At 35.1% G+C, this 26,899-nt stretch overlaps 3 protein-coding genes across 4 annotated transcripts; 1 reads left to right on the plus strand and 2 right to left on the minus strand.

Moving 5' to 3' along the window:
• Window positions 1-5,499: 5,499 nt before the first annotated feature.
• Window positions 5,500-11,968, plus strand: LOC111016510 (TATA-box-binding protein). Its single transcript, XM_022291943.2, has 10 exons — window positions 5,500-5,778; window positions 6,261-6,353; window positions 7,866-7,953; window positions 8,099-8,170; window positions 8,727-8,777; window positions 9,547-9,591; window positions 9,973-10,065; window positions 10,646-10,747; window positions 11,357-11,430; window positions 11,601-11,968. Coding segments are annotated over exons 2-10 (603 nt in total). The 5' UTR covers window positions 5,500-5,778; window positions 6,261-6,276; the 3' UTR covers window positions 11,602-11,968.
• Window positions 11,969-13,542: 1,574 nt separating this feature from the next.
• Window positions 13,543-18,657, minus strand: LOC111016561 (2-oxoisovalerate dehydrogenase subunit beta 1, mitochondrial). Its single transcript, XM_022292000.2, has 13 exons — window positions 18,274-18,657; window positions 17,399-17,510; window positions 17,247-17,282; window positions 17,066-17,125; window positions 16,932-16,989; window positions 16,738-16,835; window positions 16,302-16,391; window positions 16,134-16,202; window positions 15,935-16,021; window positions 15,435-15,530; window positions 15,265-15,342; window positions 13,907-13,993; window positions 13,543-13,815 (listed from the first exon to the last, which is right to left on the minus strand). Exons 1-13 carry the CDS (start codon window positions 18,435-18,437, stop codon window positions 13,780-13,782), a joined length of 1,071 nt encoding a protein of 356 aa, XP_022147692.2. The 5' UTR covers window positions 18,438-18,657; the 3' UTR covers window positions 13,543-13,779.
• Window positions 18,658-21,284: 2,627 nt separating this feature from the next.
• ECT2 (evolutionarily conserved C-terminal region 2) lies at window positions 21,285-25,855 on the minus strand. Of its 2 annotated transcripts, none has more exons than XM_022291925.2 (9): window positions 25,581-25,855; window positions 24,867-24,943; window positions 24,484-24,544; window positions 24,232-24,308; window positions 23,510-24,115; window positions 22,813-23,403; window positions 22,509-22,721; window positions 22,282-22,428; window positions 21,285-22,193 (listed from the first exon to the last, which is right to left on the minus strand). In XM_022291925.2, exons 1-9 carry the CDS (start codon window positions 25,612-25,614, stop codon window positions 21,987-21,989), a joined length of 2,013 nt encoding a protein of 670 aa, XP_022147617.1. In that variant the 5' UTR covers window positions 25,615-25,855; the 3' UTR covers window positions 21,285-21,986. The 2 variants fall into 2 exon arrangements, with proteins under 2 accessions (XP_022147617.1, XP_022147616.1); XM_022291924.2 differs by having other exon boundaries at window positions 24,484-24,634.
• Between the last annotated feature and the right edge of the window lie 1,044 nt (window positions 25,856-26,899).

Raw genomic sequence — 26,899 nt, forward strand, 5'->3', positions numbered from 1 at the left:
CTCAACATTCTCGTTGGCTTATTGATAACTCTACAAAAGAGAGTTATTATAGCTATTATTTGGAAAGTTTTGTGTTAATTATTGTTTTTGTGTGTCTATTCTAACTCTTTAAAAACCATAAATAGAAATATAATCTTTAAAATGAACATAGTTCCCTTGTATTGGATTATTGACTTAAGTTCTAGCTGATTTATTTTATTATAGGCTATTTTGCGTAGAATTGAAAGTTGATGACTAAGGCATGAGAAAAGCACAGAGCCCAGAAAGCAATTGATGAAGCATTCTTAAGTCGGAACTCTGAGACGTTTGAGCAATCAAATGCTGGAGCATGAGTTCACAGTGCAGTAATTGTCCCGCACGCGGATTTTTACCATGCCCGTAGTTTTTCAGTTGGTTGCCCTAAAATTCGGGCCCAATATAAAAAGGGACAACATGACCTAGCCGACAAACACATATCCCAATAGAAAACATTCTTGGCGTACTTAAAAAGACAAGGAGTACCAGTACACCATTTTCGGAAGGAGAGCTGACGACAGAGAGAAGCTGCTGCTGGTCATCACGTGCTGGTGTCTCTTCTTCTATGTTTTTGTCTTATTCTTTAAAATGTGTTGTATCTTCTGTCTACCCATTTCGTTTTCCCCCTTACCCATGAACTAAACCGATTTTGGGGGAGATTTATGTGTTGTAACTTGTAAACAATTGATATTCTAACTGATTTTGTTTTGCTATTAAATAGTGTTGTTTTGATTTTCTTTCATCTTACTAAACACTGTGTTTGTTTAGTTTGCTAGCTTCTATATGATCTGGAAGGACGTATGTTAGTTTAACTGCTCTATTTTTGTTTTAGCTACTACTTTTTTGTGCATTTGTGGAAACTCGGGAATGAGGTCCCTACTCTATGCTTAGAACTCGTTTTTATTGCTTGGGTATCTAGCAACAAGAGTTGTGGGTAGTCATGTTTTGGTATCTCGGAAGGGAACCGTGTCGAGTTGAGCAATAACAATTGATTTTAAGCTAGGGTTGAGGTTGAGATTTAGTGAGACCATAAGAAGTCTCCCTCGTCTTTCCCATATCTGTTATCCCCCTTCTTTATTCGTTGTGCTAGAACCTTTTCTTGCCCCAACATCTGTAGGTTGTGCTCACTTTTGGAATTGTTTACTACTTTTGTTTATAGTGTTTTCGTTGCGGTTTTTAATATAAAACAACTTTATTTTATTTTCTTGTATTTGTGGTATTGAGCATCAATTTTAAATATTACACTTAGTCCCTATGGATCCAACCTCGTTCGTATTACAATCGACGAATATAGTGTATACTTGCACTTGTTTTATCACAGTTTCGAGGATGCAACATTTACACAGCAGCCACTTTGGCTACAACCAACTCTTCCTTGTTGCCCTTCTGGCCAAACCAAGCCCAAACCAGAACCTAAAGCCGAACACAATAATTGGTTCTTCTTCGAGCCATGTGGTGATTTTGCAGAGGATGACTAATTCGAGGAGTTCCAAGAGGAGAATTTACTGCAGTATTCCACAATTGTGACCAACAAATCCCTTCTCCAACTTCTGATTTTGAAACTCTACGGGCCGATTCGAAATTTGGGAATTTGAATTCCTATTGTTTTCCTTTGTGGGTGGGTTCGTTGGGGTATGAGAAAAGCTTATAGTCCGTGTATATTCACTCTGCTATGAAAGCAGAGTGTCTTTATTTCGAGCTATAAGATGGTGTTAAGTTGTGATAAAGTCTAAACCTTAGTATTCACCCCACTATTCCACCAGTGTCTTTTCATCTCCAACCTTCATTATTGCCCTTTAGCCTCTACAACTCCTTGTCTCCACTTTCAAAATTCTAATTACTTCCTCAATTTCTTTATTAACTTAATCTAGAAGGAACATGTGTTAAGGATATTGATTTTAGACAAAATCATGCAAGGTGCTGAGAATTCAAATATATGAATTAAATTTACCAAATCCATCGACTTAAGTTTTTGAATTGAGTGGTGGTTTATTCATCCTATCAGAATCTTAGGTTCTTTTATATGACAAGTGATTTATTTGTGAACCTAATTTCTAGCAGCAGCCTTTAATCGTGGTTGCCTATTTTATTATAGTTTAGTACGATTTTGGTTCAAATTATCCTAATTTCTAGCAACACCTACAAAGTCCTCATCCTTCATCATTGTTTGTGGTTCGTGATTCACTGACATACGTGAGTTACATTGCCGTCGATATGCCGTTGCACTGCTTCGACCGCGGTCGTCCTCGTGGGTAGCAGCATGTCCACAAGTTCAAATCTACACTGATCCGACTACCGCTGTTTGTCATGGGTGTTGCGTTGTAGTCGGGGAGGTCTGCTACAGCGTAATCGTGCCACCACAGATTTGATACATGTCGCCAAATTATACTGGTATAGCATCGCACCCTTCGTTTTTGAATTATCGATATTTGGGCTTTGCAGGTTGTCGTCGTCCTCTACCAGTCGCGGACTATTTTGTTTTGCCGTGGCTCGCCGCAGTTGTTCGAAGGTCTTGAAATCGCCGTTGCAAATGTTGATGATGTGGTGCAGCATCTATTAGGGTTTTCTTTGTTGAAGGTCAGCGTACGTTTTTTTAGGTTCGGTTCGTTCGGATCAGTTCGATTTTGGTCAGGTTCAATTTTCCTTGCCGGTTCGATTCAGTCCTTCATCAAGTTTGGTTTAGTATTGACTTTGGTTCGCCTTGCCGATTTCATCATGACAGATGGAGAAAAAACTCCACTAGCAAAAACTCCATTGGGAGTGGCCACGAAAACTAATATAAGCTATCCATTTTACCTAGGGCCACAAAGTCGTCTTGGTGATTTCTTTATTCCTGTTCATCGAATCTCAATAATCTTGACGAACAGTCACTTGCCATTAGAGTTTCGTCTTGACGAAAGTTTGGTTTTCTTAACAGGACTATTACTAAGGTTGTCCTGCCTTAGACAAATGATGATTAGGCCATAGTTCATTACATGCTTGTCTCATGGCTTACAAATACAATCGATCTCAAGGTACGTTGTATGCTATCAGATTATGATGATACCTGATATGATTTGAATGAAAGATTCTCGATTGTCAATGGGCCCCGTATTTCTCAACTTAATGGAGATATTAATCATTGTGAACAAAATAAAAATATGTTTGTCGATGTTTATTTTAGTAAACTAAATGTCTTGTCAGATGAATTAGATAAATTTGAGCATTTGATCTCTTGCAAGTGTGGAAAGTGCACTTGTCATGTTGGAAAACTACATGAAAAATGACGTTCTGACAATAGATTTCATCAATTTTTACTCAGTTTGTGTTTTGAATATTATGGTCAATTGAGGACTACTCTTTTGTCACAAGATCTTCTTCCATCCTTGAATCGCGCATTTCATCAAATCGCTCAGGATGAGCGAGTTAGAGGGATTACTCGAACGGGATCGAACAACAATAAGAATCTGAAGGTCGTTGGTTTTGTTGTACGTACATATCATAAAAAAGTCGCGATAGGATCGGACAGAAAAGGCGATCTTGATTCGTACTCACTGTCACAAATCATGACATACCATTAGTACATGTTTTGTCTTACATGACACTTCGACTTGGTTTTGGATTTTGGTCCACCTCTGAGGGCAAAGGAAATTTGTTGTTGTTTTTCACCCTATTTATAATGATTTGCACTTGTTGGGACTTGCAGTAAAATATCCAGAAGGAGTTCTGGGGAGTGGAGTAGGAATTTCTGAACCACTAATTCTCGGTGTCACCACTCTCTTATCTTCTCTCTTTTAAATCCGGTATTTAGCTTTGAATTTTGCTAGATTGCATATAGGTTTACTTAAATATTTTGTTCAATGTTTCTTTTTCTTGTTAATCTTCTTTTATTGATTGCATAATTGTTTATTACATTGAATTTATTCTTAATTTTGAAAAAGTGCTAAGCAACTCTATTCACCCCTTTTAGTGTTATCATTCAATCCTACAGGCTTCATCTTAGTTGCTTCCTGCAACCTTTCCTCTTACACGTCTTCAATTTTCTAACATCTTTACTTTGAGCCCATCAAATTGTAGTGATAGAACTACAGAGCTTCTAAATCCACTAGATTTATCTTTGATTTTTAAGCCAACTTACATGGAGAATTTGTCTAAATTCATGAAACTAAAACCAACAAGAACTTTCGTAGGTGGTTCGACACTTATCCAAAGAGAATTGAAGAAAGAGGGACAAGATAGGAGAGAGGAGATCAAGAGGAAAAAAGATCCACACAAACATACAGATACTTACACAAATAATAAATCTTGACACATCATTTAAAAATTGCCTACTTAACAATATCATGTCACTTTTCTATTATTCAACTGACGGTCAATTATGCTTATAGACCATGTAGAAGTATAACTATTTTCTAAAAGTTGGGATCAAACTGTCACTATTTAAAACTCAGAGACTAAAAATGTATTTTACTCAAAATTTTCCTACCCCGATAAATGCATTTTTGAACTATCAAGGTAGATGAAATGACTATTATGTCCCTCGATAGGTAAGCGTTGGCGAAAACAAAAAACCCACCAAAGACCTTTAGTTTTCGTCTTCTTTTTCCCCTCTTTCTTCCTTATGTTTTTAGATTTGAAACAAAACAGAGACCTCTTGTGTTTTCCCCTCTTTATACCTTTCATCTTCTTGCTATTTCATATTTCGATCGTTTATTAGAAGTCAAATCTTCGAGGTAAGTTTGATTTCATTTATTTTGTACCCTTTTCGGTTGATATGGGCTAGGGGTTTGGATGATTTTGAAACTCTGTGTTTCCAATTGTCCCTCTATTTGCAGTGAATCATACTCCATTTTTGTTTTAAAGTTTTAGGTTGTTGCAATGATGAACGAAATGTAAATTTTTTGTGGTCGGTCGATGGGAGTTTTGGCGTGAAAATAGAGAACTTCGATCTGAATACAAGAACAAGAATCTCAATCTTCACATTAAGTTCGAAAGAAGGAGTCAGATGATAAAGATTAGAGATTGAATCTACTATATAACACATACTACAAATATAAAAGTTCAACTCCACGAAATATAATTTCTTCGAAAATCTCATGTGAACCGGTATCACTGTTAAAAAAATCCACAACTATTTATTATATTTTCTCTCTCACTTATTCCATGCATTCATCTGCTTTTGTTGTCAAATTTTCTGAATTTTATCTATAAAAGAAATAGAACCAATCCAAATCCTAGATGATCTAAATAAAAACATATATAAATCCTAGATTAATAAGAAACAGTCGCATACAAATATTTGAAATACTTTCCTTTTAAAAAATAAAAAATCGTGGACACGTGGGCCTCATCCATTGGGCAGTGACGCACCAAGCAAACAGCCACGTAAAAGCAGGCATAAAAGGACCGAAATTCCAGAAACACCCCCAAGCGGGGCACAAGAGAGGAGGGCAAAATGGGAAGGCGATAAAAGAGAGGGCTGAAGAGATAAATCCCGAAACCACCCGCTTCCCATAAGCTCCAAAGATCCCACAAACTCATAATTCTCTCTTTCCTTCGTTCTTCTCTTTCGGAAAACTCTCTCCATTTATAAAGCTCTCTCCTTCGTTCTCTCTTACACAAACAACACCCACCCAGATATAAAAGATCCCGCTTTTCAAACTCTTCCCGCTCCACCCCACCTCTTTTTTCTCTTCCCGATCACTCCAATTTTCCCCACAAATTTCCCCTTCTCGGATCGACGGGAATTCTCCGCTGAATTCTAGGGTTTCCCTTTTCCAAGAGGTCTGGTTTTTGTTATTTCGTTTGCGATCGATGGATCTTGTGTGTCTGGGCCACCCTCTGCCTTTTGATTTTGTTTGTTGTTGCTCGGGAGTCCTGGAATTCCTCGGCTGGCTCTAGGGTTGGGTTGGGTTTTCTTAGATTTGCTTGTTTGGGGGTTGTTTTTAAATACCCAGATAGAGAGAGCGAGATAGGATGGGTTTTAATTTTATATCCCTCCCTTGTTATCAATCAAAGTCGAGTGGGGTTCTATGATCCTTGTACTTCGTTAATTTGATAAATATATTTTTTTTTTTGTTGAGAAATTTCGTCTGCGATGTGTGGGTTACTGTTTTCTGTTCATCAATGGACATGGGGTCTTGGTATATTTGTAATTGGAAGAGATTTTGTTCTGTTTTTGGGCTTGGTTTTAGTGCCTCTATTTTGTCTTATTTTGATTATTTTTTCAATCAAAATTTTAAGCATGTAGAGTTCCGTCGTTGCAGAGATTTCTTGTTAGGAATGGCAGATCAAGGCTTGGAAGGAGCCCAACCCGTCGATCTTAAAAAGCATCCTTCTGGAATTGTACCTACCCTACAGTGAGTTTCAACTTTCCCAACCGTTCGTGTCTTGTAATTGTGTATGGTAACTCTTTTGTCTAGGCCAAATTAAAGCCTTTCAACAGTATTAAGTGGTGGGGAGGGGGTGTCTTTTTTAAGTGATTTGCATTGGGAAATTGATTTACTATGGAAAAGCGGGTAGTTTAATTTTTCCGTCTAAGCTCAATATGAACCTCTAATGTTGACCTGTTAATAGATTCTCATTCTTGAGTTTTGATCTATTTGACATTCAATGGGACGAAAGTAAAACTATATCTTTCTCCTCCCCCTCTCTCTCACACACATTAAGGGTACACAGATAGATCTTGGTAAAGAGAGAAAGTTGAAACGAAGTTCCAAGGATAAGTTACATCCACCCAAAATTTTTAATGAGTTGATATATATACACTTCTGAAGCCAAGTTTGAATAGTTTAGTTATTTTATGTAAAAATATATCAATTTTCATTAGTACATTAGTATAAAGTTGATTCTCACATATATTGATATAGATATAAAAAACTAAGAATTTAGCAAGATTAGGATGTTGAATGTTCATTGTCCTTGTCTGGAATAAGTCAGGAAAGCTTCTCCCTTCCTGAAATAAATTGTAATCTCTAATATAAATATGTGATACTGATGATGACTAAGATATAAACATGCAACTATGTGATACTTGTGTATGTGTATGATCCATATATTCTCACTCTTTTTGTCAATCCGAGCTTAGCTCACTATTACCTTCAAGGTTTAATCCATCATCCCTACATTATGTTTTACTTAAACAAATCTCATTATTTTCTGAAGTCCTCAAGAATTATTCTCAATGTTGAAAATGTGAGTTAAAAATTGAAAATATTTGAAGAACTACTACAGTATAGGTCCCAAATGTTCCTTTTAATCATTTTGGACTTTTCCCTCAAATGGCAAAGCTAACTTTCAAATTCAGAGAATCTCTGAAAAGATTCAAAGACATAAAAAAGCTTACTTTCAAATTTTTACCCTACAAGGAAGTTTATAGAAAGGACAAAAAATAGACTGGTAAGCTTTGTAAATCAAACATATAGAAAGTAATTTACCTCTGGAGAAAGATTATCGTCTATACTCCTTGCTCAATTTTCAATTATACTCCAACATAAATCATAGTATGTCGGGTTAGTATTACTAGTATTTCATTTCTTTCCCCGGTTTTGAATGTAGCTCGAACTGAAGAGTTCCTTTTTGAGACAACCTCTTGAAGAATTTTTTTTAGAAATACTCCCTTTGTAAAGCATAAGATATAGGACAGGCATCTAATGTCTATTTTTTATGGGTTGAATCTCATGCATGTACTGTATTATTTATGTTTCCTGATGCGTGTACAATGCATTATACTGTTCCTTGGTTTAATCCCTTTGTGAAGTAAAAGATATAGGACAGGCATCAAATGTCTATTTGTTATGGGTTGAACTCCATGCATGTACTGTACTATTTATGTCTCCTGATGCGTGTACAATGCATTATACTGTTTTTAGGAACATTGTGTCAACGGTGAATTTGGACTGCAAGTTGGATCTAAAGGCCATTGCTCTCCAAGCTCGCAATGCTGAATACAACCCTAAGGCAAGTGGTGTTTTATGATAAGTAAATACAAATAATTGTTGAAATACATCATGGATGTCAAGAATCTATTTTGAGGGTAGAACATTGTTTCCTTTTGTATTTGATATTGAGTTTTAAGATTTTCAATTGTTTTTTTCAATGTCAGCGTTTTGCTGCTGTTATTATGAGAATAAGGGAACCAAAAACCACAGCATTGATATTTGCATCTGGAAAGATGGTAAGTTACCAGTGATGAGAGTTGGCCTGCCATTTTGCAGTTGCTTTCAATAATTTATTATATATTTATGTTTGTCATGTACTTGTAACTTCTTTTGGTTCGAATTGATAAGGGAAAATTACAAACATGTAAAAAGCTTAGGTGGACATGTTTGCTAGAGGTCGATGTCTTAATCAGGCAAAGGGAAAATTTCCTATTTTATCACCTTCAAGTTTGTGTATCATAGTCAACTCTGAGTAGGGGCATAATCCTGTGTTGTATCTCCGTGATACCATGTCATGACCAGTATGATATTTTACATATAAATAAACCCAAACTAATGTTTATATTTTATTTTAGGTCTGTGAATATTCTTTGCACAAAAGCTCACATTCTACAACTATTTGTTTCAAAATCATTTCCTCTCGAATATATTCAGACTTGACTAAATCTTTTCAGATTGAATTTAGGTTGAGGGACACTTTAGTTATAAGGATGGGGTTCTATTTCTTGTAATTTGATTGTTGCACTTTCACAATATCTTCTTCTAGCTATTCAGATGTATGATGTGGTGTAGGTCTGTACTGGTGCTAAGAGTGAACAACAATCAAAATTAGCAGCACGAAAGGTATTTAATTTCTTTCTAGTGTTCTGTTGGTGTAGACGTTGTGAAATTCTCTCTATATACTGACTGTTAAGAAATTGATGATAGAATACATTACGCAGCTTGAGAAGGTCTACTTGGGTTTATCTTAGATGGTTATCATTTGGTTCATTAATTTTTTATGGGCAATCCAACTAGTATTCTTGCATCAGTCATCAGTCCATTTCTTTTTCTTGTTAAAATTTGGTGTTCTTAACTCCTTAAAATAACCTTTAAAATTTTATTTGGAAAACTAGACACCCAAACTTTTTATTCCCCTTTCCTAATTTCTACCTTATTTAGTTTTCCAGTGACTTAATGTGAATTCTGAAAGTTTATAGCTTACAGACTTTGTTGTCATGATCTATAAATGATCTAGAGATTAAAGATTTTCTAAATCTTGAAAAATGATATATATGCCAAAAACTTCAAATTATGGGCCAAAAATTAGTTTTATGAGGTTGAAATCTGGTTGTTAGGTTTTAGGTGTGGAAAATAGTTGATAATTGAAAGTATTATTTAGTATTACCATTTTTTTGTCAAAAAAGTGTACGCATGGATATATATTTACATTATTAAGGGTCAATGTATTATCTGGTATTAAGTGGTCTTTTGGGAATCACTAATCAGTTAATGCTCAGTGAGTTAAGTTTCTTTTTAACCTAAAAGTTACTGGGCGTCTCATGCAACAACTCCCTTCTTTTAATATGAAGCTTTTCTTAATCTGATCTTGTACCTTGATTCCACTTTCCAGTATGCCCGAATCATCCAAAAACTTGGTTTTCCTGCTAAGTTTAAGGTATGTGCTGTTCTCTCCAGTTGTATGGCACTGCAATTTGATTCGGATGCTTATTTATTTATTTATTTAAATAGAAAAAAAAACTCCCATAATAATGAAAAAAAGACAAGAGAAATGGAAGATAAGATATATGCCTTAATGTGGCTAAAAGAAACAGGAGAATATTTACACATGCTCCTTTTGGCCAATTGTGTGGCATAGAATTGCGAATTGTATTGGACGGACTTATAGATGTTTGACCATTCACGTTTAAACTAACTATTGAGTAACCTTATGAATTATTTCTATTCATGCCTTGAGCCAAACCTATTAAAATATTTTTTATTTTCTCTGTTTGTTCTTGTATTTATATACGCAATATGCATTTTTAATCTGGTGCAGGATTTTAAGATTCAGAATATTGTTGGCTCCTGCGATGTTAAATTTCCCATAAGGCTTGAGGGTCTTGCATATTCGCATGGTGCCTTTTCAAGTGTAAGCTCTAATAGATCTTCATCTTGGTCTGTATGTGTATTATATGGGGTTGTTTTCTATGTCCTCGTTGTTGAATTCTGGAGGTGCACTTTTAGTTTTGGTATTTCCATATCAATCCTGCCTCTTCTCTTTGTTAGTCAAGCGTTTTCCTGCTAACATTGTCATATATTATTCCCTTAGGCGCATGACTTGAATGTGCGTACATCTTATACAATTTGGCTGCTGTTTCATCAACCTTTTAAATGATTCGTTGATTTGCATTCTTTACCTGTATGGAGCCCAAGGCTTAGCCAAAGAACTATTTTTTATGTTCCATCAAGTTTGTGATAGTATTTCACTAAGGCTTTCGGTTTCTTAAAAAAAATAAAAATCTAAGGCTCGTCTTCTAAATGATGTATGATAAATTCCCTTCATCAGATTGCTTGAGGGTTATTATTATTTATAATGTTTAAATTTCTCTATTGTAATTGAAATATGCTATATTCTTTATCAGGTTAAACATTACATTGTGATCTTGAACTTCATATATATTTGAGAGTGTAATTTATTTTTGAAACCTTGATTTTCATTTCTTTGTCAGTATGAGCCCGAGTTGTTTCCTGGGTTGATTTATCGGATGAAACAACCAAAGATTGTGCTTCTCATCTTTGTTTCTGGAAAAATCGTTCTCACAGGAGCTAAGGTAATACTCTATTGCCGTTTCTGTGATTGTTGGAACCAGAGACTTGTCATTGGCCCCTTTTCTTTCCTTTTGATTTTACCTGATTAAAGGCGCCTGTCTAGCCTAGCCTCCCTAACTTGTGGCTTCGATTTGACTCGATCATTTTGGTTTTTCTCCAATACAAACTGTTTCCTGTTAAACTGGAAAGAAATCTTAATTTAACTTCATCATGATGGGAATGTTTTTAGACTTCCTGTAAGATGCAAGTAACTGTTTGTGTTGGTTATTCCAATACTGTTGTTAGGTGGTGCCATGATTAGTAATGGTGTAAAATTTTCCTACAATGGTAACATGATGAAGAATTTGTGAAGTTCATAACTTGGAACACACGTAACCTGGACAACATCTCTTTTATCCTTCATACTCCAGCTTTCAGTTAATTCATAATTATGCATAAACTATCTGAATAACATTTAAAGATTCAATTATGCTGTAAAAGAGGGGCTTAATATGGTTTATGTATGACCACTTTTGATCAATCTGTAAATATCCCTCAGAAACAGAATTACAGAATTCTCAACTCCAGTCATATTTGTTCTTCTGTTACGTTCTGTACTTTGAATTGTTCAGGTGAGGGAGGAGACGTATACAGCATTTGAGAACATATACCCAGTGCTTACAGAGTTCAGGAAAAACCAGCAATGGTAAGATGCTTGCTTCTATTGAGATTTTAGAGGGCTTACATGGTGACTGATAAGAAAGTTTTTAAGCAAATAAAAGATAGCGAGACAATGATTTCAGTTTTGGTTTTCTGTTCTTGAAAATATAAGCAACAATGCTTATACTGGATGTCTAAGGGAAGATTTGTTTGCAGATTTTGGGTTGGGAAGTAGATTTTCCTTCATGCTTTGGGGACGAAAATGACTGGCACAGAGACGAAAAGGCTAGCCTGGAACAAGTGTATTTATGGAGAGATTGCTTCCTGTTTGAAGATACAATGACAATACATGGAAGATTTTCGGTTTTAGGCATAAAATGGAGTTCTCTAATGATGAAGCATTACATGTCTTTTTAGTGTCTGTCTATGTGATAAAAATGTGGAGGGAAGGTGTGACAAACTTTTTTGATTCTGATATCTGTGATATTATGTGATCAAAGTGGGGGATTCAGGATTGTGTATAGAAGAAATTTTTGTTCCATCAACTCACCATCGGACAATTATGCAATTATTATTAAGCTCTACTCAAGCTCATGTCATCTGTCATCACCTACTTAGGAAGCCTGTTTGGTAATGTTAATATAATTGTATGTTTCTCAATAATTATGGGTTTTGAGTAACAAATTAGGGATAGGAACAAGTACAAGAAATTTAGGCCCCATTGGTTCTTGTAAATAGAATTGCATAGAACATCTAGGATGATAAAATTTAAAAAAATTAAAAATTATGCCATATCATTATTTTTTGTCAAGTCTTTCCATAGAATATAGATGTTAGATCTCAATTAATTGTTCGGGATATAATTTATTCAAACCCAGACAATCATTAATTATTAAATCTATTTTATGGTTGGGTTGATTTGATTTAATTCTAACCATATAACCATATTTGTTTTCTATTTTTTGTTTTTCAAAAATATTTTTTAAATTTTAAGTAAATTTCATAAAAATAAAAGTAGTTTTAATAAAGATTCATGTTTTCAAAATCCAATTACTCCGTGCAATTGTTCTTTTTTTTTTCTCCCTCTCCATCTCTATCGATTTTTTTTAATTAAAATCATGAACAATTTGGAAATAAAAAAAAATACGCCTCTGTAACTGGGTTCTCTTTTTCCAATCAAAATCGTGAACCATTTAAAAATATAAAAATATGTCCCTCTCTAGGATTTTTTTCAAAAGACAAAAATATTTAAGTCGATATCGCGGCCATTAGTGGAAGTTACTGTCATTGGATGCGACTTTAGTGTGACGTGGCGACAAGGAAGTCACAGGTTGGATAGAAATCGCATGCATTGGTTATGTTTTCTATCGTTTTAATTAAATTTATAAAACCCACATGTTCAGCAGTGGTTGGTTTGTTCTTAAATATCCCTCCTTGATGTCCTATCATTCTAAATTGGGTTCTTTCTCTCTAAGAAATCTGGGAACGTACGCCCAAAAAAATAAATCCTCTGGGACTGCATTTCAGAAAGCGTCTTGCTCGGAATTCCTCTCACTCTCGTTCTCGGCCAGAGATTCTCTGCGCTCGACGCCGACGAGGACTTGGAGTTCGAAAAAGGCGCTGGTGACGGTGATGGTGAAGGTAGCCAGGATTTCGGAGTTGGTTGGAGTCCGGTTTCGATGGCATTGGTCCGCCAATTTTACTAGGCAAGGAGTGGTTTCAATGTCGAGAGAGAGGAGAAAAAAAAAAAAGGAAGGAACCTCTTCGAATCTTTTAACGTTGAATCAAAATCCATAAATCAATATTTATTTATACGATAAAAATTTACACACCAAAAATTTTTAAGTGGTTGGAGAATAAATAATCTAGAAAAAAATAAAAATTATTGATTGAAATAAAAACTAAACTAAATATATCCATATATAATTTTATAACAAGTAAAATAAATTACTTTAAAATTAATAATGTGGAAATTGATTTGGTTTAAAAATTTTAGGTAAACCTTTAAACTAAGGTAATCTATATAGAATTTTGAACCCAACCCAAATTAAATTATAAGTTGATTAACTTGAATCAATGGATTTTTTAACCACGTAGACCATGGAGACTTCCATCATCTGGAAGCAATTATTAATTCTTAAAGATAATGCACAAAATATGTATACAATATAATAATTTTTATTCCCAATCATCTCAATATCCATACATCCACAATTTAAAATCCATTGTTGTCTAACAGTGAAGTGAAGGGCATCCCTTTAGGGTCTGCAACAATGGGACAATCATCATTTACAGTTCAATGAGGGACTCTGCTGGAATCAACAACATTCCTCTTCCTCTTGTTGTCAGTTTTTGTGAGGATGGCGCCAAGTTTGCGTTCATCTTTGATTATGATCTAATATTTTACAGTTGATTTGATGGCATCCAATATCTGTATTAAACCAGACACAGAAGTTGTGTGGTGGGGTTAAGAATGAAGTTTTGCCAAATGTTTCACAACAAAATGGAAAATATTCTCTTACTTTGTTCTTGGTAGGCATGTATAAAGGTTCAAACACAAGAGGGAAGGGAGTGTCCAATCCACAGACTCTGGAAATAGGTGCCTCCAACTGCAACACAACACAGAGAGACTCATTTTTGTGTTTGTAGATCACAAGAATATAACATAAAAGACTTGTAAAATTCAAAACTAGTACGGGTTCTACTAGCTAATGTTCTTGTTTTAAGAGTTTAGATTTTTATCTGTCATGTGAGTAGCAACAAAAGATGAGACAGATAATTAAGCCTTAAGGGCTCGTTTGATAACATTCTTACTTCTTGTTTCTCGTTTCCAATTTTCTTAATAAATCTAAGCATTTTATAACTAACTATGTTTCTTGTTTCTCCATTTTTTAGAACATTCTCAAAATTGTATGGAAATTTTGGAAACAACCAAAACAGTTCTTCTTTTGTGTTTCCATTTCCAATTTTTTCAAAAACATAAATAAAAAAAATTTAATACTTGAATTCATGAATGTAGGACAGTAGGGGTCATGCATAAAGAAACATAAATAAGAAATGGAAACGTTACCAAACGTAACTTAAAAGATCACGCTTCGATGGCCTTTTTTAAAAGGAAAAAAGACTACAAGAGGTGAAGCCATAAATTTTCTCAGTAGGGGCAAAATTTTACGTTCTAACTTTTATATATATCAAATTTTAGTTCTAAAAGTGGGAGGTGAACTATAGATAATTGCAGAGATCTTAAATATTTTATGTATGCTTTTTGAATCATGACAGAGGACGAGGGTGCAATTGCCTCTATCCTTCCTTCTTCGCTCTGCCTCTAACTAAAGACGAAAGTAGGACCAAATTTATGACATTCTTCAAATTACTATAAACCTGCAAATAATTATGGTAGACAGACCATATAGGATAATTTTGGTTTTTTTTTTACCTTCAATATTTCAAACCAAATTTTAAGCTTTGATACTAATCTTGGAACGGTCTAGTGAGAGGAAAAATTTCTTGCCCTATGGACTGGGGAGGGGTGTTGAAAACAGACCTGTGGGCTGTGGGAGAGGATTTTCTTTTCGATATTTCTGTTTTGCTAATAGTGATTAACTATTGTAGCTACGTCCTAATATGGGATTATTTGAACTACACAATAATATCAGATTTTAGAACTAGATTTGATAAGCAATGCTAGGTAGTCAACAAATTGAATGTCATTCGTCAACATTCTTCCTTTCGAACAAGTTTTGGAATTTCTACTAAGCATTTATATCGATGCAATCTAATGTTAGAGTCTAGGGAAATGGAGATGCATTGGACTATATAAGGAGGAAATAGGAACAAAAATTTGGTACTATCATGGCAATATACTGAAATTCATGCTTACCCGTAAGAAGCAGCGTTCAACGATGGAAGCGGATATTTCAGCACCAAAGCCTCCAGTAACCGGAGCTTCATGGCTGATCTATAGAGAGAAATGGAGATTAATGATAATCTATATTAGTCTCAATTACTGTTCTAAGGAAACTTGTTATGAACAGAGAAACTAGAACTTACAAGAAGTCTCCCAGTTTTCTTAACTGAGGCTTCCACTGTTTCCTTGTCCCAAGGTAGTAGAGTTCTCAGATCTATCAGTTCACAGGAGATTCCATCCTGTAATATGTCGAGAATTGAGATCATTCGTTCTCTCTAAATAGCGGCCCATCCTATTTGGAACTTAATGAATTCATAGATTGAAATTTTTAAAAGCTATGCATGTCCTACATTAACTAAATCTCAACCATTTCAAAAGGTTTTAGAACAAGTCAGGAGTATTGATAGCTCAACCTCACTCATATTAAGTTTAATTGTCACATTATAAAGATACCAGAAAAGGCCAGAATATGGAGAATTGATCACATAGTTCATGGATCATGATCTCTTTCTATAGTAATATTTAAGGAAAAAATCATGAAAAGGCCACATTTGTTTATCATAAATCATATTTTCAAATTTCATTTACCAGGTTTTTTTGAGACTGTAATCATAAAAACAAAACAGAAAATTAAGAAACTTACTTTTTCAGCATCAATACAAGCCTGTTCCATGACAGAGAGTTGTGCTCCCCAACCAACCAATGTAATGTCATTGCCTTCTCGGATCACCTGAATATCACATTTTCCGGTTTGCCAAATGTTGCGTAAATAACGCTATATGGAATAGTCGATGTAAAATTGAACAGAGAAAAAAAAAAAAAAGGAAATGTAGAGAGCATACCTCTGCTTCTGATAGAGGCAACATGAAATCATGCTCAGGAACTTCTTCCACTGCTAAACGGTAAAGCCACTAAAGACCAAGACGTGGTCAAAATATTTGCATTCCTAAATTCTGGTTTACAAACTTTGATCCAAAAGATTCAGAAAGGCTTTCATGAAAAAGAGTTACCTTGGGCTCAAAAAATACAACAGGGTTTTGGTCACGGATGCATGAAAGTAACAATCCTTTTGCCTGGTACGGGCTTCGCGGGATGACAACCTATTTAGCACAAGAATGATGTTGAAAAAAATATATTTGCGTTTTCTTCAAAAATAGCAATTCATGCTATGACGTTTGAAAAATAACAAATCACTCGATGCACATCAATATCTCCTGGTGTTGGTACATTCTCAACAAAAATGGCTATGAAACAGTGATAAATTCTTCAAATTTTTATGTGGTGTAATACGATCAGAGCCTTTTGTTGGGAACTATTAACAGAAAGAAATAAACGAATGCCCGCTAAGGAATTTGACGGCTAAGAGAATCAAGGATTGATATCATGAAGCTAATGCACGACTGAAAAACCCTATAATTAGCAGATCAGAAGAAGACAGAAGCATACTTTGATGCCAGGAACATGACAAAAGAAAGCTTCTGGTGATTGTGAGTGATAGTGACCACCATGACCAACAGCTCCATATGGTGCTCTAATAGTTAAACCTGATAGGAGTCACAAATATGCACGACATGAAGGGCCAAATAACAAGAAAAAACACGAAAGAAGTAGACTGTATACAAAGAGAGGAGAAAATTTACCACCACAATTGAACTGATTTCCACTACGGTATCTGAACTTTGCAGCTTCATTAACAATCTATAAAGGTAGAAGTTTCTCGTATAATGCCAAACAAGAGGCAAGAGAAAAATTTTCAATGAAGAAGAAAGCTTACCTGATCAAAAGCTGGATAAATGTAATCTGCAAACTGAATTTCTGCTATGGCCCTATTTCCCTATCATGCGAAATGATTTCCCGTGTTAGAAAAGGGAGAAGATGTATAATACAAAAAGAAGTCCAATTACTGGCTTGGAATTCATGCTGATGAAATGAGCGCACAAATTCCTCAAAATTACCATTGCTGCCAGACCAATGCCAAAGCCAACAATTCCCTGAATGAAGGAAAAGTTAAAATGAAACTTATCACATATACTTGATTATAAGGAAAAGTTAATATGCTCTGCTCGCATATTGGACTCCAAAGTTTCAAAGTGGATAAATAAGTTACCTGCTCGCAAAGAGGGGTATTGAAAACTCGGTCCTTCCCGTATCGTTCTGCCAATCCAGTTGTGCAACGGAAGACCCCACCAAAGCCCACATCTTCTCCAAATACATAAGAACTGAATGGCAAAGTATAATGTCCTTTTAAAACAAAATTGCTACCAGAGCATAAAACTATGTTAAGTACAAAAGGGTGATAAAAAAATCAGCTCAATTAGCCAAGGGGAGTACAATCCTCTATGTATATATAATAGAAGAACTCCAAAGGGAGGCCCTAGAATGAACAATCTCTGGAATCTTTCCATTCACTCCTTAAGAATTGTAGAACAATGCAATTTTCCACAGTTCCACAGAACCATCTAATTATGGGAGTTCATCCAATCAAATCAGATATAGCCTTTCTCACATAACATGGTTTCGCCTAATTCTATTAATAACCGAAGGAAGCTTCGTCTCGTGATAGAACGAGGAAACAAAACACCAGCCCACAAACAATTTCTACAAAATGTGGTGACATGTTTCATCAATTTTCCTTCACTTTCATTTCCATGCAAGCTCTCACTACCTTAGCCATCGGTATTGTTATTTTGAACTCTCTCATTCAGTGATGTTCTCTTATTTTTCCAATGCTCGCTTTGATACGGTGTTTGGCTTTGGCCAACTCTAAACACAGGCTCGTAAAAAGGGCAACCAACCAGCAACCAACAATGAAAGAACACGAAAGAAACAAGTCGATTAAACATACGAAACCCATAAGAAAAACCCACAACAAATCAGCCAAGAAGTATCTCAAATCAGCATGCGATTACAGTATCTCCGCAGAAAATCAAATTGCAGTCCATCACAAACCAAAAAACGAGATGGGTTCTGAAAGAAACAGACCGAGGATCAGTTTCGAGCGCAATATGAAGCGCTTGATTGATAGCAGAATACAGGTTCATGGATTTTCCGCTCGGTTTCGTAAGATCGCCATCAGAGGAAGAAGAAAATTTCCTCCTGCAAATGGAGTTCAACACTGTCTGCGATCTCCTCAAAATAGTTACCATTTGGAAGAGATAATTAACACAGAGCTTCCCTTCTCAGCAATTTGATGATCGATTTTGCGTAACTGCCGGATGAAACGCCTCAAACGGATAAAATCCAATGCGGAAAACTCAGAAAAGTCATTGAGATTATCCAATGTATCTGCTGATAGTCATTAAATTCTCTCTCTCACACAAATGGCGTCTCTGTAATGGGAATTCTTAATTATGCAAAGAGACAAAGTTGGAAAAGACTTTGAAGATAGAGTTTATTTTTATCAAATAAAAAGATGAACTTTATCAAATTATATATTAAGTTTGAAAAATTTTATGAATGTTCTTCCGGATTGAAATAAAATATCATGAAACCTTGATCACGTTTCACATCATTTTTAGAATAATACTATTTTTAGTTCTTTGTAGGATAACAACAGGATAAATTTAGTCTCTTACGTTTTAACATTTTTCAATCATATTTTTTTAGTTTGGCGTTAAATTAACATGGCATGATGTTTAGTGAATCAGTAAAATTTAAAATAAAAATAATTTAATCCCTAAAGAATTTTTAGGGATCTCTAAATTTATGTCTATTATGTCAAGTAATTTTATCCAACCAAGATAAATTTGAATCTCCTTAATGATTCTCCTTTCACCACGAATGAGTTATTTAATTATGCCACATGTTGAGAGGTTCGAGTTTCACTTTTCTAGAGAAGATGAGACGCTAAAAACGACAGTATTCAAAATGCATATAGAAAAGCCAATGAAATCGAACTAGTTCAAAATCTATAAGTAATCTTATTAAATAAGGTCAGATTGATTCTTCGAAAATTAAGGGAAAGAAGACGAGTAGATAGTTAAATTCCTATCACTCGTCCTAACCTCTCACATGTGATGGAGATTGAATCATAGGTTTGAAAAGATCTAATATTATTGTAAAGTATTTTAACTTAATAAATATTGATTTTAAATAATAATTATTTTTTAAGTTTATTAAATATAATAAATTAAAGTTGTCTTACATATTTAAACCTATTTAACTAATCTATTCGACTGGTTAACCGATTTTACATGAGTTTAGTTAAGTGGTAATTGACACCTTGTCTTAACAACAGTTCCTTTAAATAATTTTAAAAAAATGATTTATATTAGTTTGTGTTTGTTTGTACTTTTTCTAAAAAGAAAAAATATATATCTAGTTTTCTTTTTTTATAAACTAACATTAAGTTGTCAATTCTGATGTTCAATGATAAGTCACTTATCTTTCTAATATACCAAGTAAAGGTAGAGATTCGAACCAATTACTGTCTTAAAACCGTTCCATCTCGTAAAGTACTTTATTTAATTGAAATTAAATCCATTAAATAATATATAACATCATGATTAATTTGTCAATAAAATATTAACCCAATATGCTGTTAAAAAAATCATAAAAGCGAGAAACTCAATAGAGTAAATATTACACCAATTAAATAAATGTTAATATATTTTCGAACATATATAACCAACATAATATGCTAAAATAGTCATAAAAAACAAGTAACCCATAATCATTGAATTTAATTCAGAAAAAATCAATTTATACTCATAAATTTTATAGGTCAAGATAATTAAATTTCTAAACTAATAATTGCATCTATCAAGCCAATTAAAATTACTCAACTCATCTATTAAAATTTTGTTAAAAAACCATTAGTTAAAAGGACTGACATATAAAAAAAATACTATTTTATATTTTATAAAACAAAAACATAAATGGTGAAAAACATGTTTATATATAACACTACATATACTTTTGTTGATTATTACAAATCAAAATACTCTTGTTTGGTAGGGTTCGAACAGATACGCGTCCCTAAGTTATTTTTTTATATTAAAAAAAAAGGTAAAATTTTCTACTTTGAACATAAATTATTATTCTTGGTTTCAAAAACTTAACTCACCATTACAGGTAGTTCATGGATCAAGAGGTGCTAGAGTAAATTGATAGCATCATTGTACGTGCCTCGAATATTCATGGGTTAAAAAAAATTACTTTAATTCATTACCTTTAAAAAAAGATTTTAAATGATCCATATATTTTTTGCTATTTATATTAGTGATTCTAATTGTCACCTCAAAATTGTTAAAGAGGTTGTGAGTTCGACCTCACCTCACATGTTGTTCACCTCGAAACTAAAGGGACGAGAGAGAAGCTTGCAGAACAAACCATATATATGTTTACAATTTTATTAAGAAATCTAAATTTATAATAAACTATTTCTTGTTCTCATTTCCAATATGTGTTCCAACGTAGATACAAATTTTACTTTATCATTCATGAAATCCAAGGAACTAAAGTCATGGAATTCTAAAAAACGAGTTGCATATTTCTTTATTAAAATTGTATAAAAATTTTAAAAACAAACAAAATATGTTCCGTATTTCTTGTTATGTTTCCAGAGTCATGCAAGATTTCAACCATGTAATTCTATTTATCTTCGATAAAAGAAAAACTCAACGAACCTTAGATAAACCACCAGGTCGTCTAATCACTAAAAAATATATAATAAATGAATACATCTTAAGAAACCTATTGTATTTCTATTAGTCACAATCAAATAAATTCATGAACTATTTATAACCATTTTTTAAAGATTAAGAGATTACGGTGTCAGTATTTTAAACCTATAATGCTCAAATTCAAGGACTAAGAGTTTATTTTACCCTAAAATAACAAAAAAAAAAAATTCGTGCCAAAGAAGAAAACTTTCCAACTAAGAGAGCCGCCGTGTCCAAACTGAGAAAGAAACAAACAAAAACAGAAAGGGGGGAAAGAAACAAATCACTACTTGGAGATCACATCACCATTACACAATCAAAACAAAAATGTAGAGAAAAAGAGATTGATTGAAGATTATAATGCACTATTTCCCAACTTGCTTTCCTTCTAGCTCTTACGGATACACAGATGAAACAGCAGCAGACCAAACAACTTCGTCAGATCTAGAGATTTACACAAGACAGGAAATTGCCAAACCAGTAGAAGATGAAGAGTAGAAATAGAGGGAAATTCAAAAAAAAAAAAGAGAAACATAGGGAGAAAAGATGGGTGTCTGTCTGGTAGGGAGGAAGAAAAGAACTTGATATTAATAGATATAAAAAAGCCACTAAAAACTAAGAAAAAAAAAGAACTAAAATCCTAGAAACCAAAACCTGTTAAAATGCCACCCACTTAAAATAATAAGACTCAAAAGAAGAAGACCAAATATGAGGACGTTGCCTATGAACTGAGACTGGCATCATCCATCATCATCATCATAACTCGCTCTCACCACCATTGGATTTGTAAAAATCTAAAAGCATCATCATCAGTAGTGTATTGTGGATTCATTCTGCAGACTAGCAAAGCAAGAAGACATATTCCATAATTGTACCCAAAATAAGTATGGAGAGAACTAGCCAGTAGCTTGTTCCTTTTTTATATATCCAAAGCAGCAAAACTTCTGACAAAACTCCTTGTACCAAGAAGCTCCATTAAACTGCAGGCAGAGGAGGAGGAGGGGAGAAGAAGGCTTAGGCCGCTGCCGCCGCTTAGTATCTTCTCTTCTCTGATGGAGGTGTTGTTACTAGTTTTGCACCCTTTTGGGTATCTCCAGTTTTCAAAACTGATCCATTCTCAGAGACCTTCGTCTCCTCCTTCACCAAATCAGTCGGGGTTTCAACTGGCTTTGGAGGTTTCACGTCTACTACTACCTCAGATCCTTCTTTCTTCTCATCAGTAGGCTTTCCTTCCCAGACCTGCATGCATTGTAAAGTATTCAAGATCATGACAATGAACAAAAACAACCCTGAGACTAAAAAAAGGGGCCAGCTTCCAATATGCTACCTGCTTCTTAAACTGTTGTTGCTTGGCTTTCTTCTCTTGAATTGTCTTTTGTCGGGCCTCGTAAAAACCAAAATCGTCCAAAATGCACGTTTTGCTCACGTGCTCCTTGAATATTTTTATCATTTTAAGTCCTGGCTCCAGCTTGACCTACACACAAAACAGTTGAAATTTTCAGGAAATAGAAAAGATGACAATGAATGAGATTAATCAGTTGAAAAGATAATTACCTCCTGCGTATCCCTGCTATTGGTAACAGGCTTATTCTCATTGTTCTCAAGAATGATGTGCTTCAAAAGACTGTTGGGTACATCCTTCACTACATGCCACTTAACAGGGAAACAGCCATTCCATTTGTCTTGTTGCCAGTATTCCAGGTTCTTCTGGAAGTCGACAGGTCCTTCCATCTCCGCAAGTCCAACGAATTGCCCGCTAGTATTAACCTATCCAGTGATGAAGATTATATCAAAATAATGCAAGAAGAAAAACATCATAAACCAAAGCAGCAATTGACTATTTTGGATAGATGCACACCGAGAAGAAGAGGAAAACAGGGCAACCATTGGGCTTCTCTTGAGCTTCCTGGTATGCAGCATCAAGTTTCTTGTTGCCGTTAGGTGTGCTAGCCCAAACATTATACTTGATGCTTTTATGAACATCATCTTCGCTGTATGATTTAATAACAAAGAATTTGGCCTCAGAGTATTCCTCCGGAAAATCTGCTTTGTTGTATTGGTCCCGGTCAGGGGTAGACACCTTATCTTTTTCTTCCTCTTCCGTTGCATTGGTGGGTAAAAACTGTCCCTTCACAGCTAGAACACTGGGCACAAATCCCTTCTGGTTCTTGCTACCCTTAGCTCTCGGTCCCCTATTCAGCTCGTTCAAGCCATCCATGTTCTCATTACCATAACCATAGTAACCACCATTTCGTCCCCTTGGCTTATATTTATTGTCCACCGCCAGCCACACACGCCCATTAGATCGTGAATCATAACCATGAGAAGCAAACCCCACACCAGATCTGACTGTGTTTCCAAACTGACCATACAACTTATTAGGGTACATCCTATTTATATATCCCTGGGTGGTATTCATACCAGACATTGGTCTAGGATGAGGGAAACCCTGTATCACAAAATATTAAGAAATAGATAATATTAAATGGTGAGAATTCCATATTGGTTCTAAATGAAAATAAAATTAAAAGAACTGTGATGCTTGGCATGCTTACTACATAATGAGTGTTGGGACGGTAATTTGGATTCCTCGAAGAAGGCATGTTGTTGGCATTTGTAATAGAAGAGTTAATTGTAGAGCTGTTGACAAGCCTAGACTGTCCATCTGAATAAAGAGGACCATCTGACCATGGGAAAGAAGATCTCAAACCATCAAACCCATATCTGGGGTCCTGATAACCCGAAGTAGGGATATGTCCTGGCATCGCACCTCTGGCATATGAAACATTTGAACCATATGCTGAATTTTGATAAGTTGATTTTATGGGAGCTGTGCCATTGTTTCCCTTCGTTCCCCCACCATTTGCCAAAGCAGTACCATTTGGATTAGCTGTTTCTACAGGTAATGGCTTTTGCTCAGTGGCTGCAGAGGTTGAAATGTCTCCCTGTGATTGAGGAACTGTTGTTGGACTAGGAGTATAAGGCCCACTGGTTGGAGTAAGAGGTTGGAAATATGGAGGATATTGGTAGTGCTGAGGCCCATACAGCTGACCATCATTCCCCATAGAGGGAACCGGAGAAGCTGCAGGTGAATAAGGACCATAAGGTCCATATCCATAACTATGATGATACATAAGAGAACCATTATCTCCATAAACTCCCTGAAAGAATGCAAGAAACTCAAAAAAGTTACTTATCAAAACATAGTAAAAATTCCAATTTGACCACAAATGCAATTATGGACAATATTCATAATCAAATAGTATCAAATACTTACCGAAGTCATATCAACCCCATCTGAAGTTGAATACCTTGAATAATCATCCCCCCAGTCATTGCCAGTCCCGTCATAACCTACAAAACAATCCAGAGGAAGTTAGAAATCACTAGGTAAATTTTCCAATAACAAATGTTGTTACTTTTCAGTAGAGCTTCCACCATGGTTTATAGCTTACATCTAAAAAATTCAACTTGATGACATTATAAAAATATATGATTTCTAATTAAACCCACTCTTGTATTCATATACCTCCATAGTAATACGATGGGTATCCATTGTGAAGATAGCACAGGGCTGGATCCACGAAATCCTGTAAAAATGGAGTCACAGACCGTTCAGTTGGAATCTGAGCAATAACACCATTGCCCGAATCAACGGACCCATATTGATTAGCGGATGGCTGCACATGGGAAATTTACAACAATCACCTAACTTATCCCCAATCTAAACAACTCCATCTAAGTTGATAGAGTTGACAAAAAAGGTATATTATAAACGCCAATCTTTCTGTTCTGTAATTTAAAATATTTACTCTCAAAAACGTCTAATGAGGTTTTTCAACAAGTTTCAATTTTCTTACAAAACATCAAAAACATAATACATGATATCAACGCCAAACATTTGACAAGTACCTTTTTTGTTGGCTCTGGAATCTCAACAGGCTTCGCCTGAGAATCTAATGACAACTTCTGCAGCAAATCTGCAGCTTCTGTAGATATCAGTAGTAAAGGAAACACAATATTTGTAGTAAAATATATCAAAGTAAACTCAAAATCTACAAAAAAAAAATCCCATCAAACCAAAAGCAATAGGAGAAAGAAGAACAGATGTAAAACCAGTATTTTTACATTCAAACCAATTCAAAATTCCAATACAACGTAGACAAACATTAATAACAAAGAAATCATCCAGACCAAGGCGAAAATACATCAGATCCCATAACAAAACAACACAAAAAGCTCCAATAGCCAAACGCAAACAAAGTACGAATCAACAAACAAGCAACACACATCATACTTTCAGCTCGTCCACTCCTAAGCGCAAAGATACCTCAGATCAAACAGATACCCAAAACATTCAAGGCAGCCAAATACAAAATTTTCCCACAAAAAGAAAAAAAAAACAAAACAACCCAATAACCCCCAAATCCCCCCGACAAAATCCACACCCACAAAAATAAAACAAGCTCGAATACAAGAACATCAAGGAACACACGTTAGCAGACGCAGCCCACACAGATCTACAAATCAAAAGCAAAGATCCAATTCCAAACTAAAAAGGGGGTACACAGACAGAGAGATCCAAGTATTGAAAGCAACCCCAAAAAAACACGAGAGCAAGGATACGATCCGTAGAAGGAGGGGAAGCAACGGTAGCCATAGTAGATCTCGGAGAGACACAAAAGCAGCAGCAAACCGGAAGAGGGAACAACTGTATATGAAAACCCTAAAATCCCAAAATCCCAACACAAGGAAGAGGGTATGGAGGGGTTTAGAGGCGGAAAATCAAAGGGAAAACCCAAGAAAATGATAGAGAGAGAGAAGGGGGCGAAGAGGAACCAACGGGTCTCGCAGCCGCCAGAGGGTTTCTTCTGGGTTTCGGAAGAAAAAAAAGAGGGTTTTGTACATCCGAAACGGTGATTCAAATAGCACACGCCATTCGCTTCAGTTCTCGCGAGCGCGAGCCCTCACCCGCGGGTGACTTCGCTGTTCCTCAGCGGACTTTTCATTGGGGGAGTCCCACACGTGGCGGCACGGTATTGGTCCGGTGACAAGACTGCTGGAAGTCAAGGGTGGGTTTGATTGGTGGGTGACGCGGGACGGGTGAGGATAAGGTCGGGAGAGGAAAAGAGAACGTGGTGGAGTTGTTGCCACTTAGCGGAGGAAAACCTAATTGGGAAAGGACAGGGATGTCCCTATCCGGGATGGGATTTTCCAGTAATCCTAATTTTGGAAAAAAACTATTCCTGTTACAGGACAGGGTTGTCCTTATCCGGGATAGGGTTATTCCTATGCTGGATTGTTGCCACTTAAGCGCTAAGGCTGGTCGCTTGACTTGAGATGATCTAAATCTACTGTAAATTTAATGGGAAGAAAATTTGACAGAGCATGAAACAACGATCTCGATACAAATTTAGTCAATGAATTTTTTTGTTCAACGGAATCTTAAATTTTAAAATTATTTAATTGGTTCTTAAATTTTAAAATAATAATTTAATAAGTACAGAGTTTGTGTATAACATAACTTCGACCTTTTAATTTTGTATTTAATATGTTGGGAATCTATTGGACATTGATTTGTAAGTTTAGAGATTTATTAGTTATTTTTAAGGCTCAACAGTTTATTAGACGCAAAAATTTAAAAATTATAGTACGGAGCTATACTCGCTTTGGTATTTTTATTTGAGTTCAACAAATGTATAAGTGGGGATAAATTTTTTTTTTAAATTGTGGGAATCGAATTTTCAACCACTATAAAATGTTATTAATACTTAGTTTTATGGTTTAGAATGAGTGATTTTGAAAAAAAAAATAGTTAAAGTATAATTGATTTTCCAAAATCAATTTAAAGTTATTTTAAACTTTTCTAAAATCAATATTTAATTTACCAAACATGATGAATGAGAACATAAGTGATTTTGATCATGTCAAAAGTGATTTGATCA

Source organism: Momordica charantia, assembly GCF_013281855.1.
Source record: "Momordica charantia cultivar OHB3-1 chromosome 6 unlocalized genomic scaffold, Mcharantia_2.0 BLBB01000006.1, whole genome shotgun sequence".
NCBI lineage: Eukaryota > Viridiplantae > Streptophyta > Magnoliopsida > Cucurbitales > Cucurbitaceae > Momordica > Momordica charantia.

Excerpts from the sequence above, each read along its gene's own strand:
- LOC111016510 (XM_022291943.2), top strand. The coding sequence starts at position 6,277 with ATGGCAGATCAAGGCTTGGAAGGAGCCCAACCCGTCGATCTTAAAAAG. Across the intron at positions 6,354-7,865 it reads GGAATTGTACCTACCCTACA|GAACATTGTGTCAACGGTGA; the intron begins GTGAGTTTCAAC and ends TACTGTTTTTAG. Across the intron at positions 10,748-11,356 it reads TCGTTCTCACAGGAGCTAAG|GTGAGGGAGGAGACGTATAC; the intron begins GTAATACTCTAT and ends TGAATTGTTCAG.
- LOC111016561 (XM_022292000.2), bottom strand. The coding sequence starts at position 18,437 with ATGGTAACTATTTTGAGGAGATCGCAGACAGTGTTGAACTCCATTTGC. Across the intron at positions 17,283-17,398 it reads ATACCCCTCTTTGCGAGCAG|GGAATTGTTGGCTTTGGCAT; the intron begins GTAACTTATTTA and ends TCCTTCATTCAG. Across the intron at positions 13,994-15,264 it reads TTGAACGCTGCTTCTTACGG|TTGGAGGCACCTATTTCCAG; the intron begins GTAAGCATGAAT and ends GTTGTGTTGCAG.
- ECT2 (XM_022291924.2), bottom strand. The coding sequence starts at position 25,614 with ATGGCTACCGTTGCTTCCCCTCCTTCTACGGATC. Across the intron at positions 24,309-24,483 it reads CCCATCGTATTACTATGGAG|GTTATGACGGGACTGGCAAT; the intron begins GTATATGAATAC and ends ATTGTTTTGTAG. Across the intron at positions 22,194-22,281 it reads AACAACAGTTTAAGAAGCAG|GTCTGGGAAGGAAAGCCTAC; the intron begins GTAGCATATTGG and ends CAATGCATGCAG.